We start from the raw sequence: 19,813 nt of genomic DNA on the forward strand, positions 1-19,813 counted from the left end.
TGTTGTTTATACTCAAAACTGTGTGCCTGAGGACTATAACTGTATAAAGTGCATAGATGCAAAAATGAGGTTGAAAGCTCTCCATAAAGATATGCTAGTATAAAAACATCCTCTGCTGCTCCTGCTCTTACTTGCTGCTGCCCTTTCTGCTCTAAACCCCAAAGCTGAAACTTTGTGTACTTTTTAAAAGCAAAATTAAAATAAAATAAATGTGGGAGGAGGCAACACTAGCCTCAGATTTGTACAAAGTTATTATCAGTGTTTTACTTTGGGAGTTTGGGAGAAGTGAAAGGAATTATTTATTCAGTTTAATCCTGTGTTCTTGAATCAGATACATCCTGTTCATGTCAGCTGGTCTTGAGTTTCGATTTCCCATTGTGCAATTCATTTGATTAATTTAAGTTTCACTTTACCCAGACCTCATTTTGTGAGCACGCAGACTCAATAGTTTGAAGCTCTTCTCATTAATTGGAAAGCATTACAAAATATTTGAGCTACTTGTGCTCTTTAAAGGAAATCTGTGATTTATTTTCCTCCAGTATTGTTAATTTTAAACATTTTACTAAACTCAAGAGACTTAAACAGGGAAAAGAAATGTCTCATTTTTCTGCAATGCAAAAATTAGGGTGCACTGAAATCCTACAGTCCTTAAGCTACAGTGATTTGTTCGCACTGAAGGACACCATAGCCACCAAGTTGGCGAACGTATGGACTAAAGAAGGTAGGCACAAACAGGCAGTTAATCATGTATCAAGTTGTCAGGATGTGCCTGTAGAAAATACATAGTTGTACCTGATTTCTATTTGTAACTAACTGGATGATAAACAGACCAGATTTTGGATAAACATTTAAACCAATATTCTGAATCAATACAGGCAACTTTTTCTCTTCAGACTATTCAGCAGAACAATTTTTCACAAACATAATACATAAACTTTTGAATGCATTTTTTTGTGTAAAGATACTAAATTGTGCTACGTTACATTGTATATTAGTGAAAACAATCTTAATGCACTTTTATTTGGTAGCATCTCAATAGCATTAATAAAAAGAAATAAAAGGTTTGTTTTGAACCAGTGGTTCCAAAGAAATTCATTAACAATTGTATGTTAGAAAAATACAAATTTTAACATACCAAAACACCTTTTTAAGGAGCAGGTTATAATGGGCCTATTTTCAATGGACTTTTACAATTTTCTTTCTTGAAGGCAATGGCTCATACTGGAGATAGTTTCACAAGTATTAAACGATCCACATTATGCTGTCCAAATGTCCATGGCATTTTTAAATGCATGAAGGTTGTTTAGGTGTATTTTCAGGATTCCCAACCTTGGGTATCATTAAAACTGTACTTAATCATGTCTCATCTAATGACCATAATTGTGAACATTCAGATATCATGAGATAAGTAGCTGGGACTAGGATTATTTTATTTTAGGATGTATTTTTAGCCCATTCCCCTTGTCAGGCAAACACAGATAATATAATAACTTAGACTTCGCAGTTTTTTTACACGTTTTAGAATACAGAACAGAATTAGGTTGTGCTGGTGATTATTAAGTTCAGAAGAAGTGTGCTGACAGAGTTGCTGAGTATTTCCAGGCATTTTCTATTATGTAAGATCATTTGTATTTGTTTGTGTGTCAGTGTTTCAGTGCAGTAATGACTGAAGAAACATGTGAGATTCCTACATTCCAGGGTGCAGTACTCCACATACAATTACCAACTCCAGAATAACAACTAATGTCTTGTATAGACCTGTATAGGCATGCATTGGGAGAATAGGCATTAACATTAAATTTATCCAGTATTTCAAAATAATACAAGAAATTATTGTAGGAAGTACAGGTCAGACTATATATAATTAGATAAGGTTTTAAGAAGTATGGCAACATCAAATGCAAATCAACCTGCAGAACCAAGCAGAAAATGGAGGAGAGGAGGTATGTTGTTACCACAGACTCCTCACCTTGGTTAACAACATGACTTCAGAAGCTGACTAAAGGAAAGCGAATATACCAAAATACAGTTGCAAGAACCTCACCCAGCCTGTGATTGGGAAAGCTGCGAAGTGGAAAGAACACAATGTTCTTTCAGCCACAAATTATTTAAAGCTATAGGCTTAACAAAAACACACTGATCCTGAAATTGCACCATGGGGTAATTGAGCTAAAATATCCAGCGAATGCTCCCAAACTGCAGCAAATTCTGAAAGAATGCACCACAACCAACGAGTTCCCCATCCCTGGAACTGAACAAAACACACTGACCAAGAGATTTGTGGCGGGGGTAGGTGGGGGGTTGGGGTAGGCGTTATGCCTAAATCTGAAAGCCAGAAATTACAGGGATGCCAAATTTAGGAAACTTTCACACCTGGCCCCACCTCTGGCCTTTCCCACCCTGACCACTGGCTTTGTAAAGATTGGGAAGAGACTGCATATCTAGCACCCAGTCTATTTTCTATGAGTTCGAGGCACCTTTATGGTATTGAATTATGATGAGGGTTCACTGGAAGTGCCAAGAATTTTCAGCCTTATTGTATCTTAACTGAAAGGATAGAAGACAGTTATTGTTGGCGTTAGCCGAAACAGTTCAGCCATTAGATTAGCAAGCCAAATTTTTTAACATTTTTTTCTTATTATTTAGTATCGAACATACAAATTAGGAGCAGGGGTAGGTCATATATATTGTGGGAATGTAGGAACAAGAGTAGGCCATTCAGCCTGTCAAGCCCGCTCTGCCATTCAATACGATCATGTCTGATCATCCACTTCAATGCCTTTTACCCACACTATTCCCACATCCCTTTACGTCATTGGTATTTAGAAATCTGTCAATTTCTGCTATAAATATACTCAATGACTAAGCTTCCACAGCCCTCTTGAGTAAAAAGAAAATTCTCCTCATCTCAGTCCTAAGTGACTACCCCCTCATTTTGAAAGTTCTGGTTCTAGACTCCCCACCAGGCTTCAGTGAGATCACCTCTCATGCTTCGAAACTCTAGGGAATACAGGACCAGTTTCCCCAATCTCTCTTCAAAGGAAAGTCCTGCCATCCTAGGAACAAGTCCAGTGAACTTTTGTTGCACTCCCTCTATGGCAATAAAATTCTTCCTAAGGTAGGCGGACCAAAACTGCACACACTACTCCAGGTGCGGTCTAACCCAGGTTCTATATAATTGAAGCAAGACTTCACTACTCCTGTATTCAAATCCACTTGCGATAAAGGCTAACATACCATTGGTCTTCCTAATTACTTGCTGCAGCTGCATGTTAGCATTCAGTGACTTATCAACGAGGACACCCAGATCCCATTGTACATCTATAATCCCTAATCTCTTACTATTTAAGAAATACAACATACGAATTAGGAGCCCCTTGAGCCTCCTCCGCCATTCAATAAGATCATGGCTGATCTGATTGTGACCTCCCGCCTACCCCCGATAACCTTTCACCCCCTTGTTTATCAAGAATCCATCTACCTCTGCCTTAAAAATATTCAAAGACTCTGCTTCCACTGCCCTTTGAGGAAGACAGTTCCAAATACTCACTACCCTCTGAGAGAAAGAAAATCTTATCTCTATCTTAAATAGATGACCACATATTTTTAAACACTAACCCCTGGTTCTAGATTCTCACACAAGAGAAAACATCCTCTCCATAAGCACTCTGTCAAGAGCCCCCCGTACCTTAAAGGTTTCAATCATCACCTCTTACTATTCTAAACTCCACTGAATATAAGCCTAGCCTGTCCATCATAAGACAACCTGTCTATTCTTGGATAAAAACAAAAAGCTATTTGTTCTGTCTATTCTTGGTATTAGTCTAGCAAACTTTCTCTGAACTGCTTGTAATGCATTTACATCCTTTCTTAAATAAGGAAACCAATGCTGTACACAGCACTCCAGATGTGGTCTCATGCAGTTTCATGTACGACTGAAGGATAACCTCCCTACTTTTATATTCAATTCCCTCGCAATAAACAATAACGTTCTATTATGTTTCCTAATTACCTACTGTGTCTGCATACTGACCTTTTGTGATTCATGCACAAGAACACCCAAATCCCTCTGAATCCCACAGCTCTGCAATCTCTCACCATTTAGATAATAAGCTCTTTTATGCTTCCTGCCAAAATAGACAATTTCACATTTGCCCACGTTATACTCCATTTGCCAGGCCTTTGCCCATTCACTTTATCAATGTGCCTTTGGAGCCTCCTTATGTCCTCTTCACAACTCACTTTCCTATCTCTCTTTATGTTATCAGCAAATTTAGCTACCATACCTTCGGTCCCTTCCACAAGTCATTTCTATAAATTGTAAAGAGTTGAGGTCCAAGCACTGATCCCTGTGGTACACCACTCGCCACATCCTGCCAACCAGAAAAATACCCATTTATGCCTTCCCTCTGCTTCCTGTTAGCCAATTTTCTATCCATGCCAATATGTTACCCCCGACACCATCTTTTATTTTCTGCAATAACCTTTGATGTAGCAACTCACCAAATGCCTTCCAGAAATCCAAGTACAGTGCATTGTTACAACCCTCCCCCAGACGAGGTTCCCTAAAGTTGTTGATCCAGGCGACACCCCTCAATTTGTCACTGTCTGGCTGAGACACCCCCAAATTTTTATGCCCTGGGTTGTGAGGGATGAACTGGCTTCCTGCCTATATTCGCAGTTGGTTTTGAGGTTACAGTAGAGTTGACTTCGGTAAAGAGGGAGGTCAGGACACCTGCAAAGTGGTGAATTGAAGGGGTACTGTGCGTAGCTGTTACTTCTGAATCAAACTTCCAGCACTTGCTCTCTCAGAAAACCCACCAACAGATGACATTGGGACAGCTCTTCAGCTCACTTTTAACCCCTCCTGTGTATATTCCAAGTGGGAAGCGAATTCACAAATTTGTCTGGGCATTGCTCACAGGATTTCTTGATGAGATGGTACTCATCTCCCATTATGTCCCATTGTCTCAACCAGAGGGAGCAATTACTTTCTGGATGTCTTTCCAAGTACCTTGTCTGGCAACATGGTGAGGTTCCATTACTCCTTAGGGAGCCACGCTGCAGCAGTCCAGCCAGTGGCTCGTGTGCATTTTTAAAAAACTCAAGTCTTATTTTTAAAGTCCAATATTTTCTGACACAATTTGGTATTTTTTCCTTCATTATCATTACAACATCCACTAGTTTCCCCTTAACCACAACACTGTGGGTGTACCTACACCACATGGACTGCAGCGGTTCAAGAAAGCAGCTCACCACCACCTTCTCGAGGGCAATTACGGATCAACAATAAATGCTTAGCCAGCAACACCCATACTCAATGAACAAATTTTTAAAAATTACTCCCTCAAAGAACTCCAATAATTTGTTTAAACATGATTGCCCTTTCACAAAACCATGTTGACTCTGCCTGATGGCCTTGAATTTATCTGAGTGCTCTGCCATGACATCTATCATAAGGTTTCAGTTAGCTAAGGGGAAGAGCATGGAACAATCTAGAGTAAAAATATGTAATTGGAGGAGGGCCAATTTCAGTGGGGTGAGAACAGATCTGACCCCAGATAAATGGGAATCAAAGACTGGCAGGCCAAACTTTAATGGAACAATCAGCTGCCTTTAAAGAGGCAATACTCTGGGTACAGTCAAGTTGTTTTCCCATAATGGGTAAAAGTAGAACAAACAACACCAGAGCTTCACGCAAAGGGTTGTTAAAGTTTGGAATCCTCTATCCCAGAGGGTTGTGGATGTTCCTTTTTGAATATATTTAAGGCTGAGATTGACACAGTTTTGGCCACAAGGAATTTTAGGACATTGTGAATAGATGGGAAAGTGATGTTGAATGGTCTGCTCCCATTCCTTATGCTTCTCTCTGCATGGTGAAAGGGATAGAGATTAAGGTGAAGCAGAAAGAGGGTGTATATGACAGGTGCATGTTGATAATACAAGTGAGAACCAAGTTAAATATAGAAAGTTCAGTGTGAGAAGTGAAAAAGGAAATGAGAGGCAAAGAGAGAGTATGAGAAGAAATTAACATAAAAGAGAACCAAAAGTCTCCAATACGCATGTAAATAGTAAAAAGGTGATAAAAGGGGAGAGGGAGGTGGTGGGGTTGACCAGGGACCAAAAAGGGAATCTATACACGGAGGCTGGAGTAGTGAATGAAACTTTGCATCTGTCTTTACCAAGGAAGAAGATGCTGTCAAAGTCATAGTGAAAGACACAATGGGGAGATACTACAAAGGCTGAAAATTGATAGCAGTATTGGAAAGGTTGTTTGTACTTAATGTTGAAAAGTCACCAGGACTGGATGGGATGCATCCATGGATACGGAGGCAAATAAGGGTGGAAATTGCAGAAACAGTAACCATATTTTCCAATACTCCTTAGATACTGGGGTAGTCCCAGAAGACTGGTGAATTGCAAATGTTACACAACAATTCAGAAAGGTATGTAAGGATAAACACAGTAACTACAGGCCAGTCATTGTAACCTCATTAGTGGGAAAGCTTTTAGAAACAATAGTCCAGAACAAAATTAACAGCTACTTGGACAAGTGTGGGTTAATTAAGAAAAGCCAGCATGGATTTGTTAAAGACAAATTGTGTATAATTGTGCAAATAACTTGTTTGAGTTTTTTGATGAGGTAACAGAGGGTCAATGAAGGTAATGTGGTAGATGTGGTGTACATGGACTTTCAAAAGGCATTTGATAATGTGTCACATAATAGACAGCCAGCAAAGTTCAATCTCATGGAATAAAAGGGATGATGACATGGATACAAAGTTGGCTGAGCATCAAGAAACAGAATAGCGGTGAATGTTTTTTTTTTGGACCTCAAAATTTTCAGATGACACAAACTTGAAATTATTGTGTACTGGGAGGAGGAGAATGATAGACTCAAAGAGGGCATAGACACGAATGGGTGGACATGTGATAAGTGAAAATTAATGCAAAGAAATGTTAGGCGATATATTTTGGCAGAAAGAATGACAAGAGACAACATAAAATAAAAAGTACAATTCTAAAGTGTTCAGGAGTTGAGGGACTTGGGACATATTTGCACAAATTATTGAAGATGGTGCAGCAAGTTGAGAAAGTGGTTAAAATGACATACAGGACCTTGAACTTTATAAATAAGGGCACGGAGTAGAAAAGCAAAGAGGTTAGGATGAATCTTTATAAAATACTGGTTCTGCTTCAGCTGGAGTAATGTGTTCAATACTGGGTACCACACTTTAGGAAGGTTGTGAAGGCTTTAGAGAGGTGCAGATTTATGTGAACGGTGCCTGAAATGAGGGATTTCAGTCATGTGGATAGATTGGAGAAGTTGTTCTTGTTTCCCTTAGAGAAGAGAAGGTTGAGAGGAGGTTTGACAGTGGTGTTCAAAATCATGAGAGATCTGGACAGAATAGATAGAGAAAACTGTACTCACTGGCAGAAAGGTCAAGAACCAAAGGACACCGATTTAAAATGAATGGCAAAAGAACCAACACTGACATGAGGAAAATTTTTTATGCAGCAAGTGGTTAGGGCCTGGAATGTAATGCCTAAGGGAGTGATGGAGGCAGATTCAATCATATCTTTCAAATTGGAATTGGGTAAGCATCTGAGAAAATTAGAAATCAGGGCTATGGGGAAAGGGCAGGAAAGTGGGACTGGCTAAGATGCTCTTGCAGGGAGGCATCATAGATATGATGGGCTGAATGCCTTCTTTCTGTACCCTAACCATTCTATTATTCTATAGTTATATATACAAATGAATTTTTTTAACATTTCCTTGTAGAAGCCATCAGTGTCATTCTAAACTGTAGCCAAAGTGCTGAAGAACTACTAAAACGGCGGAAGATTGTGCGAGAGGCAATATTGAAGTACTTAATCAGACATGACGTTGTAATTAAAGTTTCAGCAGACAAACAGCAACTTATTGGCGAGGTTTTGTTCTACTGGACACAGAAAGAATGGAAGAGAAAAGAGCTAATAGATCAAACAAAACATAAATTGGAGCAAAATGTAAAGCAGGAAATTGCAAATGCAAAGATAAAAGCCATGGCACAAGAAGTCAAGGCGGCAGGGATAGAATTGGAGCAGGCAAGACAAGTACAGGATCAGTTGAGAAGGCAACTGGAGGAGCAGGCAAGACAAGCAGTGGAACAGAAAAGAAGACAAGCCGAGGAGCAAATTAAGAGACGAGCAGAGGAGCAGGTGAAAAGAGAACTGGAAGAGCAAATTAAGAGACGAATGCAAGAGCAAATGACAGAACAAGTGCTGGATGAGAGAAAGAAGCAACTGGAAATGCAAATGAATATACATTTGAATGTTACACAGGTAATTAATGTTACATCAAAAAATGTTTAGCACCTCAGAGATTTTGTGTCCTAACCCCTGCACTATCAGTTTCCTCAAGGTGCCTATATTTGTATCAGTTCATATTTATCAGGAGAAAGTAATTCTTCCATTGTGCCCTATAACAGTACTAATCAAAAATAGGCACAATATGCTATCCAGAAAAATTAAATTGCACAAAGGATTGTGAGTGTAAAATCTATTATGCAAGATAGAAATAGATTAAAAATCAGTTGAAGTTTTTTAAAAGAAGATAGCTACTACCTTGGAAAGTAACTGCTAAGGGACCTGGAAAGGGTTTTGGGATAAAAATGATAGAGCTGCTGTGACTAATAAAATGGCAGACAAGCCTTGTTGGGTCAAATGGCTTATTCACATTCTTAATTATTTACCTTCCTATCTCTTGGTTCAGAATTGATAAATAATTTGATTTGAGAGGTGACCCAATTATCTAAAGTTGTGGTTTACTGAAACTAAAGGCAACTTTTTCATCAGTGCCTTCTATTTCAAAGGCGTGGGTCACAGCTTTCCAAATTATTATCATAAAATCAGACATGTATGCCATCTAATGCCAGTTTTAAAAAGTAAGTGCACCAAAATACACCCCGGGTGGGATTTTCTGTACCCCACCACCCCCCCCTCCCCCACCTCCTCCCCGCCCTCAGGGTCTTCCAGTCCCGCCGCAAGTCAATGGGCTTCTGGCCAGGGGGCCGACTTGCCCGTGGCGGGTCCCACCCGCGATGGGGCCGGAAAATGCCGGCTCCCATAGGGGATATTTATTCTGGTCTAGCGAGATACTGCAGAAGCTGGAAATCTGAAACGAAAACAGAAAATGCTGGCAGCACATGGATAAAATAGAAAAATTATGTAGCCACCTCTCCATGACTCCTGCTTTAGAGGAAGGTTCACACCCCAAAAAAGTTCCTTTTCTGTTCTTTGTACAGATGTTGACTAATCTTGCTCTACGTTTCCAGAAGTTTCTGCTTTTGTTGCATTTGATCCAGGCCATTTTCAGCTTTTTCTGGGGAGTCCAGAACAAAGGGGCATAACCTTAAAATTAGAGCTCAGCCTTTCAGGGGGGATGTCAGAAAGTACTTCTTCATACACAGTACTGTGGAGATCTGAAACTCTTTCCAACAAAAAAGCTGTTGAGGCCGGTTGAATTGGAAATTTCAAAACTGAGATTAATAAGATTCATGCAAGGGTATTAAGAGTTATGGAATGAAGGCGGGTAGGTGAAGTTGAGATACAGATCAGAGATAATCTAATTGAATGGTGGATGAGGCTCAAGTGGCTGAATGGCCTATTCTTGTTTCTATGTTCTTATTTTCCCTCTGTGTATTTTTGTGCATAAAACTGGCATCTGTCTTACATACTACTGCAAACTAATTTAGGAGTCGGAACTCCTATTCCTGATAAAGGAGGATTTCTGATTTTGAAACCCGAGCAATGGCCTAAGTACAGCTCGGCGGTAATGTAGAGGATATGAGCATTCCAAGCTCCAGTCTGGTGGTGTGTTATGCTCTTTGCCTTTCTAATGATCTGAGTATTATCCCATCATTTTCAATTTAGTGTCGAGTAGACATTCATGTTCCCCGGGGAGCTATGGTAGAAGGCTGCATTTGCATTCTCTAGTGGTCTAAAGACCACGCTGGTTTTTATTTCCAGATCTTAGATCCTCTCAAGCAGTAGCTAAATTTCCTCTATAGTCACGACACAGTCATTGGTGCAAATTGCAACCACTAGTTCCCAGAAAGAAGAAAGGACAGGGGTGCAACGTCCATTCCCTACCCATTGCATATTTTTTGCTTTAATTATATTTATCGTTGCTGTTATTTTGTAGGTTTTTCTAATGATCTGACTTTATTCTTGTTCCTTAAAACATTCCAGTACGAGACGCCATCTCAGGCAGGGGGAGACTTTGAGTGCCAAATAATAGGAGAGGAGTTCTGCAAATGGTTCTTTATTCTTCTGAATTCCCAAAATCCTTCATTTGGCCGACAACCAGAAGAGTGGGGTCCACAGCACTTTTGGGATGACGCAATACTTCACTTTGCTTATTCTGTCCAGGAAGACATAACAGAGCAACATCAGAGTTCAGCAACGGTCAGTCTGCGCTTGCTGTCTCTGGTGAAGGATGAACAACTGCTCTTCAATCCCAACATCAGCAAGAATGGCATGAAATGTGTAACTTCTCCACATGGGTTAGTTGCCATAGCAGTGGCTGGCACCATTCATAAGAACACGCAGTGCCTCGGTATTTTTGAGCAGCTCTTTGGGCTTGTCCGCACACCAGTCGGCAGAAACAACTGGAAAATCAAATATGTTAACCTTCAGCTGAAAGCTTTGATTGGTCAGCAGGAAATCAACCAACCCAGTTTATCTATTGAGCTGCCTGCACTAGTGGCCCATCTCAATGAATTAAATGCATTTCTCAAGTAACTTATTTTCCAAATTGATCATGTTCAACCTCACATCCCTGGTTGAAAATCTGGTGGAGGGATTAAAAATTGGGAGGATTCCACCACAGGAATGCAATCAGCTCCAACAAGTTACCCCTCGGAAGCAAAGTTGAAAATGACCCCCATAGCTTCTGTAGTTCAAAGCACTTCAACCTATGAAAGCTGTGTCAAAAATTCAAATTTAATGAATACATGCAAATGATTGCATTTTAGAACAAACTGCAAAATTCTGTTACTCATGGGATGAAGTAGAAGTAAGGTTTGTTTTGTGCATTTATATTTACATGCGAGTGTACTCTCGAGCAATTATTTTCATGTTATATTAATAGGAATCATTAGGAATTATCTTATATTAATAGGAATCATTTTAGACAAAATGGACTAGCTTTTCATCATGCTGCCTGAAAATATAATCCAACATTGCAGATTGACTTCCCATTATAAAACCACACTTCAGGCACAATAATAAATGTATTTTCATGTCATTTATGGAGACATATAAGATTCTTAATAGAGTATAGTACATAAGTCTGGTCTAATACTTTCTGAAACAGCAGGGCAGCAGGAAAAGAGGGCACTATTTCAAGGTTGTGGAGAGTGTGTTGACAGTTATCATGGAATGCATTTTATACCGATCAAAAGTGATCAAAAGTTCCAATGGATTATCCGAAGGATTGTTGAAGTCAAGGTTCATTTAAGAAACTGATGCTACAATAGGAAACCAATGAGCTTGGTGTTCTAGGTGGATGTGACCAAATGGACCAAAGGGCATTTTTCATCTGAATCTATCTTGTGATCTTATGAAGTGAAGCAAAATATTTTATGTCAGGAAGTGACATTTTTTATATTTTGATGGTGATATTTGTTGAGTTACTTGCAAGATTGATCTCATGCTAATTCTACCTGAGAACTATAAGTTCCTCTTCCTTTTAAAATTGGGTACTTAATTTTCAAATAGATTTTTAAAGTTATGCCTTCTGAAATTCAATTTAATATGTTGATGTTAGTGCTGTTAGTTTAACAAGTGTCACTGGCCTCTGCTTGCCTCCAGGGACTGATAAGCTGACAGATTCAATACTGAGTCAATAACACCTCTCTATGTACAATGTATGTCGGCTCAAATAACAAGAATCCTTTGATAAAAGCAAAAAACTGCGGATGCTGGAAATCCAAAACAAAAACAAAAATACCTGGAAAAACTCAGCAGGTCTGGCAGCATCTGCGGAGAGGAACACAGCTAACGTTTCGAGTCTGAATGACCCTTCAACAGAACTAAGTAAAAATATAAGAGAGGTGAAATATAAGCTGGTTTAAGAGGGGTGGGACAAGTAGAGCTGGATAGAGGGCCAGTGATAGGTGGAGATAACCAAAAGATGTCACAGACAAAAGGACAAAGAGGCGTTGCTCCCAATGCGGTTTCCTCTACATTGGAGAGACCAAACGCAGACTGGGTGATCGCTTTGCAGAACACCTTCGGTCTGTCCGCAAGCATTACCCAGACCTCCCTGTCGCTTGCCATTTCAACACTCCACCCTGCTCTCATACCCACATGTCCGTCCTTGGCCTGCTGCATTGTTCCAGTGAAGCTCAACGCAAACTGGAGGAACAGCACCTCATCTTCCGACTAGCCACTTTACAGCCTTCCGGACTGAATATTGAGTTCAACAATTTTAGATCATGAACTCTCTCCTCCATCCCCACCCCCTTTCCGATGCCCCCCTTTTTTCCCCCAATAATTTATATAGATTTTTCTTTTCCCACCTATTTCCATTATTTTTAAATGTATTTCCATCCATTGTTTTATCTCTACCTTTTAACCTTTTTCAATTCCTTCACCCCACCCCACCCCCACTAGGGCTATCTGTATCTTGCTTGCCCTGCTTTCTACCCTTAAATAGCACCTTCCTTAGATAATATCACCACCTTCAACACCTCTTTGTTCTTTTGTCTGTGACATCTTTTGGTTATCTCCACCTATCACTGGCCCTCTATCCAGCTCTACTTGTCCCACCCCCTCTTAAACCAGCTTATATTTCACCTCTCCTATTTTTACTTAGTTCTGTTAAAGGGTCATTCGGACTCGAAACGTTAACTGTGTTCCTCTCCGCAGATGCTACCAGACCTGCTGAGTTTTTCCAGGTATTTTTGTTTTTGAACAAGAATCCTTTTATTGTTACAAATAAAAGCTTGGTCATGGTAGATTATTTGGAGGCTTATTATTCTATTTTATTTGAAGAAATAGATAATACATAGCTGAATTGCACTATTGTTGCCAGAGAACTTATCCTGCCACTAATGGGTTTTCCTTAGCATGTACTGATCTTTCAAAAAAGATGATTTAAAGTGGAAATTCTTCCTTCATTATTTTTAGTGAACAGGTCAATGTGGTCATGTGTAATTACAGTTGATGCTGTTTTAATAAAGTCATTAGCACATTTAAAATTAATTACTTGATTGTTAAAGTAGTGCACACAGGAATTTAATGGGCAACATTCTCCCCCCGTCGGGACGGGGAAATGTGGGAGTGGGCACGGGCCAGCGGGTTTCCGATTGGCGCCCCTAATTGGGGGCGCGCCGCCGTTTTAGGTGGGCGGGCCAATTAAGTGCTATGTGCTCCCCATGCAGGCGGGGGGGGGGATTCCCTCAGCTGGGAGTGTGCTCTTTCGCGAATGTGTGCGAACGAGCGCACAGATCTCCCTCAGGCCAAGTGCTGCCTCAGGGAGATTGGCTCCAATTTAAAACTTTCAATAAAGGTGATTAAAAAATTTCCCTGCCATGTCCTCTCATGTGACACTGTCATATGAGTTGGCACATGTCCATAACTTTTATTTAAACATTTAATAAAAATGTAAATACCCTCATGAAACCTTAAAGGAGTGGCTTAAAAGGTTTTTTTAAAGCAGCCTTTGTAAGCTTTTGTTTGCAAGGTTTGCAGCTGTTTTTATCACTACGCTGTTTACAATCAGACATTTTCAATATTTTTGGAAGTACATTTTTTTTACGCACTACAGGTTTGTGTTGAAAGTGCCTCAGATGGAATATTTCATGCTTGAGGTGGTACAAGGTGAAAGGAGATATGCTAGGATGATCAGCAGGGATCAGGCCATATCTGTAGACCTTGGGAAACTAATGACTGAACATGGTCATCTGTAACAAGTGGAACTTTGCATTTCAATTTTTACATTACTTGTTTATTTTATAATATGTTCTCAGTGATTGTGGTGGTTGAACCTCTTTCATTAATATGTACCAGTGTATACCTGCAGACCTTGGGAAAATAATGACTATTGCAGAATGTTGTCATCTGTAACACTTTGCATTTCAATTTTACATTGCTTGTTTATTTTATAATATTTTGGCAGTTAACCCTCTTTCATTCATATGCACCAGTCTGTGTCTGATAGAGAACAGCAGAGGTCATATAAAGGAGAAAAATCCTTGAAGGACATGATTCAAGTTGGGATTTGGCTGTTGGTTTGTATAAAAGTACTGCATTTAGCTATGATGCATTATCAGGAACACTTTAATATTAATAAGCACTTTTTAAAATTCAATCAATGGATGTGGGCGTCGCTGACTGGGCCAGCGTTTATTGTCCATCCCTAATTGCCCTTGAAGGCGGTGGTGAGCTGCCTTCTTGAACCGCTGCAGTCCATGTGATGTAGGTACACCCACAGCGCTGTTAGGGAGGGAGTTCAAGGATTTTGACCCAGCAACAGCGAAGGAACAGCGATATATTTCCAAGTCAGGATGGTGAGTGGCATGGAGGGGAACTTCCAGATGGTGGTGCTGCTTATTAGAAATATTGGAGAAGAGGGAAAGCTGTCAGTTTGTTTCTTTCTTAATATTTTCTTCAGATTTGGGTTACAAATTTTGTCTGTAAGTTTGATTTTTGTATATGTATATATATGATTAACTTGATAGGTCACTTCAGTGGCATTAAAAGTTGTTTGTACCTACATTCAGCTGAAATCTGTGTCTAACTGATGTAAACAGAAAGTCAGATGAAATAAAGAAATCACAACATCTAAAAAGTCAGTGAAGTATGTTTGAAATTTAATCACTGTTGTACCATGGACAAGTATGACAGCCAATTTACAACCACAAGATCCCACAAACAGCAATGAGATAAATGACCAAATAATGGCTGCAAAATTGGACTCTACAGCATCCTTAGTTTCAGGGCGATGGGTGGCATTTTGGTACTAAAATGGTATCCATGTCACATGTGCATAGTTGCAGCATGGCCCGCGCTCATTGCCATTTGGTGAGGGCGTTAGGAGCGTGTGCCAGAAGTATACAGAGGGCAGATCGCAACATCAGGGATTTTTGCCATTTTTGGTCATGCCATTCCAGCTAATGCCCTCTCTTAAATACATATAGCTGAACATGCATTCATCAGCAGGAGGGACCAGCCTGCCAGCGCTCTTTAAAGGGATAATCAACACCGTGTAAGTTAGTTACTGATGAATTTCTACTAGTTCTGTTTGAGTTTGTAGAAGTGCTGGGTGATTTCCAGAGTTGGTTCAAGTTTATGAAGTCGACCGGGCATGCTACTGCATGTGGTGAAGACCTTGGTTGTGACTTCAAAGGTTCTGGTCCAGTCGCTCCCAATCATAAATGCTCTAACTGCAATCCCTCTTGGGTTGCAGAATGAGAGGGAGTTGAAGTAGAGGCAGCACAGAAGACAAGCTGCTCCCACAGGGAGAAGAAGGTTCTCAGCAGAACACTTCTCTTACCTCCACCTAACTCAAGAGTAGTGTATGGGACATCTGCACTTTAGGAGGAAGGTGCTCACAGAACTCTGTCACATCTGGCAACCAGACCTGCAATCTCAGAGCAGGGTAAGGATGGTGTTTTCAGGGGCTATGAATGTGGCCCAGAACATCTATGCATCAGGCTGGAGCAGGTGACATCTGTAGCAATTCTCAGTTCACTGCCTATAGCTGCATCAGAGACGTGGCAGATTCTCTTTATGCCAGGAGAAGGGAGTTCATTGTGTTTGCTCTGACCACATAGAAGCAGGTGGATCAAGCAGTTAGAGCAAGGACATGGCTTTGCCAGGATAACAGGCTTCCCCATGTTGCAGGGTGCTACCTGCTGCACATACATGACTAGGCACACACTGCATCTAAATGCTGAGCTGTACCACAATCACCAAGGTTACCACTTGCTGAGCAGGCAGCTGGTGCACAACCACACTCTGCACATCATGCAGTGAATGCTCACTATCTTGGCAGCAGTCATGATGCTTTCATTCTGTGCCAGGCCATTGTTTCCTCAGTATTTGAACCACCATGAAAGACCTTAAGACTATAAGATGTAGGAGCTGAAGTAGGCCATTCGGCCCATCACGTCTGCTGCACCATTCAAGGAGATCATGGCTGATCTGATAATCCTCAACTCCACTTTCCTGCCTTTTCCCCATAACCCTTGATTCCCTTACTGATTAAAAATCTGTCTATCTCAGCCTTGAATATACTTAACAACCCAGCCTCTACAGCCCTCTGCGGTAAAGAATTCCACAGATTGACTACCCTCCAAGAAAAGAAATTCCTCCTCACATCTGTTTTAAATGGGTGCCCCCTTACTCTGAGATTATGCCCTCTGTCCTAGACTCTCTCACAAGGGGAAAGAAGCTCTCAGCATCTACCCTGTCAAGCCCCCTAAGAATCTTATATGTTTCAATAAGGCCGCCTCTCATTCTTCTAAGCTCCAATGAGTACAGGCCCAACCTACTCAACCTCTCCTCATAAAAAAAATCCCTCCATACCCGAGATCAACCTAGTGAACCTTCTCTGGACTTCCTCCAATGCCAGTATATCTCTCCGTAGATAAGGGGACCAAAACTGTTCACAGTATTCTAGGTGTGGTCCAACTAGTGCCAATAGTTTTAGCAAGACTTCCCTATTTTTATACTCCATTCTCTTTGAACTAAAGGCCAACATTCCATTTCCCTTCCCTATTACCTGCTGAACTTGTATGCTAGCTTTTTGGGATTCATGCACAAGGACTCCCAAATCCCTCTGTGCTGCAGCTTTCTTTCTCCGCTTAAATAATATTCAGCTCCTGCCAAAGTGCATAACCTCACATTTTCCCATGTTATATTCCATCTGCCAAGTTTTTGCCCACTCACTTAACCTGTCTATATCCCTCTGTAGACTCTTTGTGTCACCCTCACCATTTGCCTTCCCACCTATTTTTGTGTCATCTGCAAACTTGGCGATAGTACATTCATTTCCCTCATCCGAGTCATTAATATATATTGTAAATAATTGAGGCCCCAGCACTGATCCCTGTGGCACTCCACTAGTTACAGGCTGCCATCCCGAAAATGCGCCCCCCTTTCTCCCAACTCTCTGGGAAGAATTTTCTCCCCGTTGGGCGGGCCAATCGGGAGTGGACGCAGGCGGGCACGGAGCCGATTGCTGCCCGCGATCAGCTCCGCACCACCATTTTACGTGGGCGGGCCAATTAAGGACCGCCCAGCGTGAAACGTGGCTTCCGAGGACAGCGGGAGTGGGCGGGCGGTGGCGGGACTGCAATGATTGCCGGGTCCAATGGCGACCCGGTGGCCTTTTTAAAGAGCGCTCCTGCAGCCTTGCAAAGGCTGTGAATTATGGCCAGCAGAAGGGCTCCCCAGAGCGCTGCTGGTGAGCAGGCCAGGCAGGAGGGCAGGTCAGCGGGGCACTGTGCCCTCACTTTTCGGACGAGTGCCTTGCTGCCCTCCTCGAGAGGTGGCAGCACGGAGTGAGACCCTTGTTTCCAGGGACAGGAGGAGGAGGCCCCCCCACATGATCAAACATGCCTGGGAGAAGGTGACAGAGATAGTGAGTTCCCACGACATGGTGCGACTCACCTGGGTTCAGTGCCGCAAGCATTTCAATGACCTCTTGCGCTCAGGAAGGGTGAGTACCATGTTGGCATGGGTCACTTAACACAGCAGGTAGGCTTCCCCCCCAGCACGCCCCCCCAACTCTCAGTTTAGTTACTGCATTGAATCATTGACGGCATGTTTCCCTCGCTGGGTGGGCCAGCAGATATTGCCCATGCCTAGTTCACCCTGAGAGGGTTATGCTGAGATGGGTTCTGCACCCGCAGCATGTGTTAGACTGACACCCACAGTACTGATTTGGGGCCTACCTCAAGGATCGGTACCTAGGCGCAGTTCTGGAACTCCAAAACATGTCGAAATCAGGCTGCTGAGATGCTGGGAGGCGAGCTTCCAATTGGCTGGGCACCAATCCATCTGCTGCCCTTGGCGTTCCACGTGCTTGTGCCTCCTTGGTTTGCAAGGTTAGACCGTGTGGTGCCAAATGTGATGGAGGCAGCATGTGGGCAAGGGGGGGTGGTCAGCCCTGGCTTCTTGGTGTGAGTGTGCGGCAGCTGCGGGGTCACGATTCACTGGGCCCTGCAATGTCCAACTCAGGTGGGTGTGGAAGGGATGCGATGGGAATCCAGGCACCGTGTGGACTAATCAATGCTCCTCTCTCCTTTTCAGAAGACCACACACAACACCACAGAGCGGATGCAGACTGGCAGAGGCCAGGCCCAGTTGGCCATTATAACCAGATACGAGCAGGAGGTGATGGAGCTGGAAAGGCGCCGTGAGCCCAGGTCCACCGGTGGTGGTGAGGCTGGGGTGCCTGGGGGAGGTAAAAGTGCCGTGCACTGAGGTCACCATGTCTGTCCCAGCAGCCATTCCACTGCTCAATGTTCAGTGATTTAAGCTTCCAACATGGGTTGACCATTGATTATGGAAGGATGAGCGCATACTGATCTGGGGGGCCAGGCATGCACATTGACATTGTCTCCACTTCAACTAATCAAATGTCCTTGTTCTTCCTTTCAGCATCACCGGAGCAGGGCCGGGAGGAGGAGGCAGAGGGGCCACCTCTAACACCTGAGGGCCCAGAAGATTAAGAAGCACCAGTGTCGCACCATCCTAGCCAGGCAGGCACCAGTGCAGATACTAGCACCTCAGTGGGAATTAGATTGTTGGCTAGTGTCCCGGGGCACAGCGGGTGAGGATACTTCACGCTCGCTTGAGCTGTGGGTGGAAACAGAGAGTGCCCATGGCGCTGGCAGTCGGAGGACTGCTGGGGACCAGGCACATGCTCAGTAGGTGGCTGATGATGGGCCTCTGGAGTCATCCGTGAGGCAACAGACACTGGAAGTCCAGCAGGGTGTGCGGGAGGATCTGGCGGAGATACATGAGGCTATGCATGGCATGGTCTCTGTGCTAGAGGAGTCCATGTGGAGTATCAGCAATGCAATGACCCTCATGGTCGAGCACCATTCTGCCTCCATGGAGAGGGTGGCGACTCTCATGGAGAGGCTCCTCCAGGAGAACAATCAGGGCTTCCTGGGGATGCGCTCGGACCTGCAAACCCTCACAGCGGTATTGACCTCAGCTGATCAGTACCAGTGTGGGAGATGGATTGGGCACCCAGTATCCCAGCTCAGTGCCCATTCTATAATGATGAGCATGGAGGTCAGAAGTGACCTCATGTCAGCGCACGAGCTGCCTGTCGTGTCTGTGGGCTCCTCTCAGGGCACTCCGGATGAGGGCAGCAGCTCCTCCACCCCTCTGCCAGTGACTGTGGGATCTGATGGGGCTGCGGGGACTGGGGAGATACCAGCCGTGGAACCGGCTGCTCCTTCCCAGGCAGGGCCATCAAAGGCACCACGGGCCAGAGCACGGCTGCCAAGGTCATCGACGCCAACATAATAGCAGAGTAAGCAGGCTGTCTCAGATGCCAGTGCCAGTGAGGGGGGAACACCTAGACGTAGCACCCAAAAATGTAAACTTAAGGCACCTTAGGCACACCACGGGCTTCTCACTGGTGGTTTACTGTTGCCCCGCTATTAGTTGGTTATAATTTAGTGTGATGCTGAACACCTTTGAATTAAATTTCTTTTCTGTTTTATTTTGTGAATTCATTAAATGCTTCATATGTGAACCATGACTCAGGGTGTTTCCTGACTTCTGCAGATGAAGGTAAACC

At 42.8% G+C, this 19,813-nt stretch overlaps 1 protein-coding gene across 1 annotated transcript; it reads left to right on the top strand.

Moving 5' to 3' along the window:
• The first annotated feature begins 121 nt into the window (after positions 1–121).
• Positions 122–12,073, top strand: LOC144691738 (uncharacterized protein C3orf38 homolog). The gene is made up of 3 exons (XM_078560149.1): positions 122–721; positions 7,784–8,325; positions 10,234–12,073. The coding sequence occupies exons 1-3, from the start codon at positions 595–597 to the stop codon at positions 10,783–10,785; spliced, it is 1,221 nt and encodes a 406-aa protein (XP_078416275.1). The 5' UTR covers positions 122–594; the 3' UTR covers positions 10,786–12,073.
• Positions 12,074–19,813: the final 7,740 nt, after the last annotated feature.

Source organism: Cetorhinus maximus, chromosome 16, assembly GCF_964194155.1.
Source record: "Cetorhinus maximus chromosome 16, sCetMax3.hap1.1, whole genome shotgun sequence".
Taxonomy (NCBI): Eukaryota; Metazoa; Chordata; class Chondrichthyes; order Lamniformes; family Cetorhinidae; genus Cetorhinus; species Cetorhinus maximus.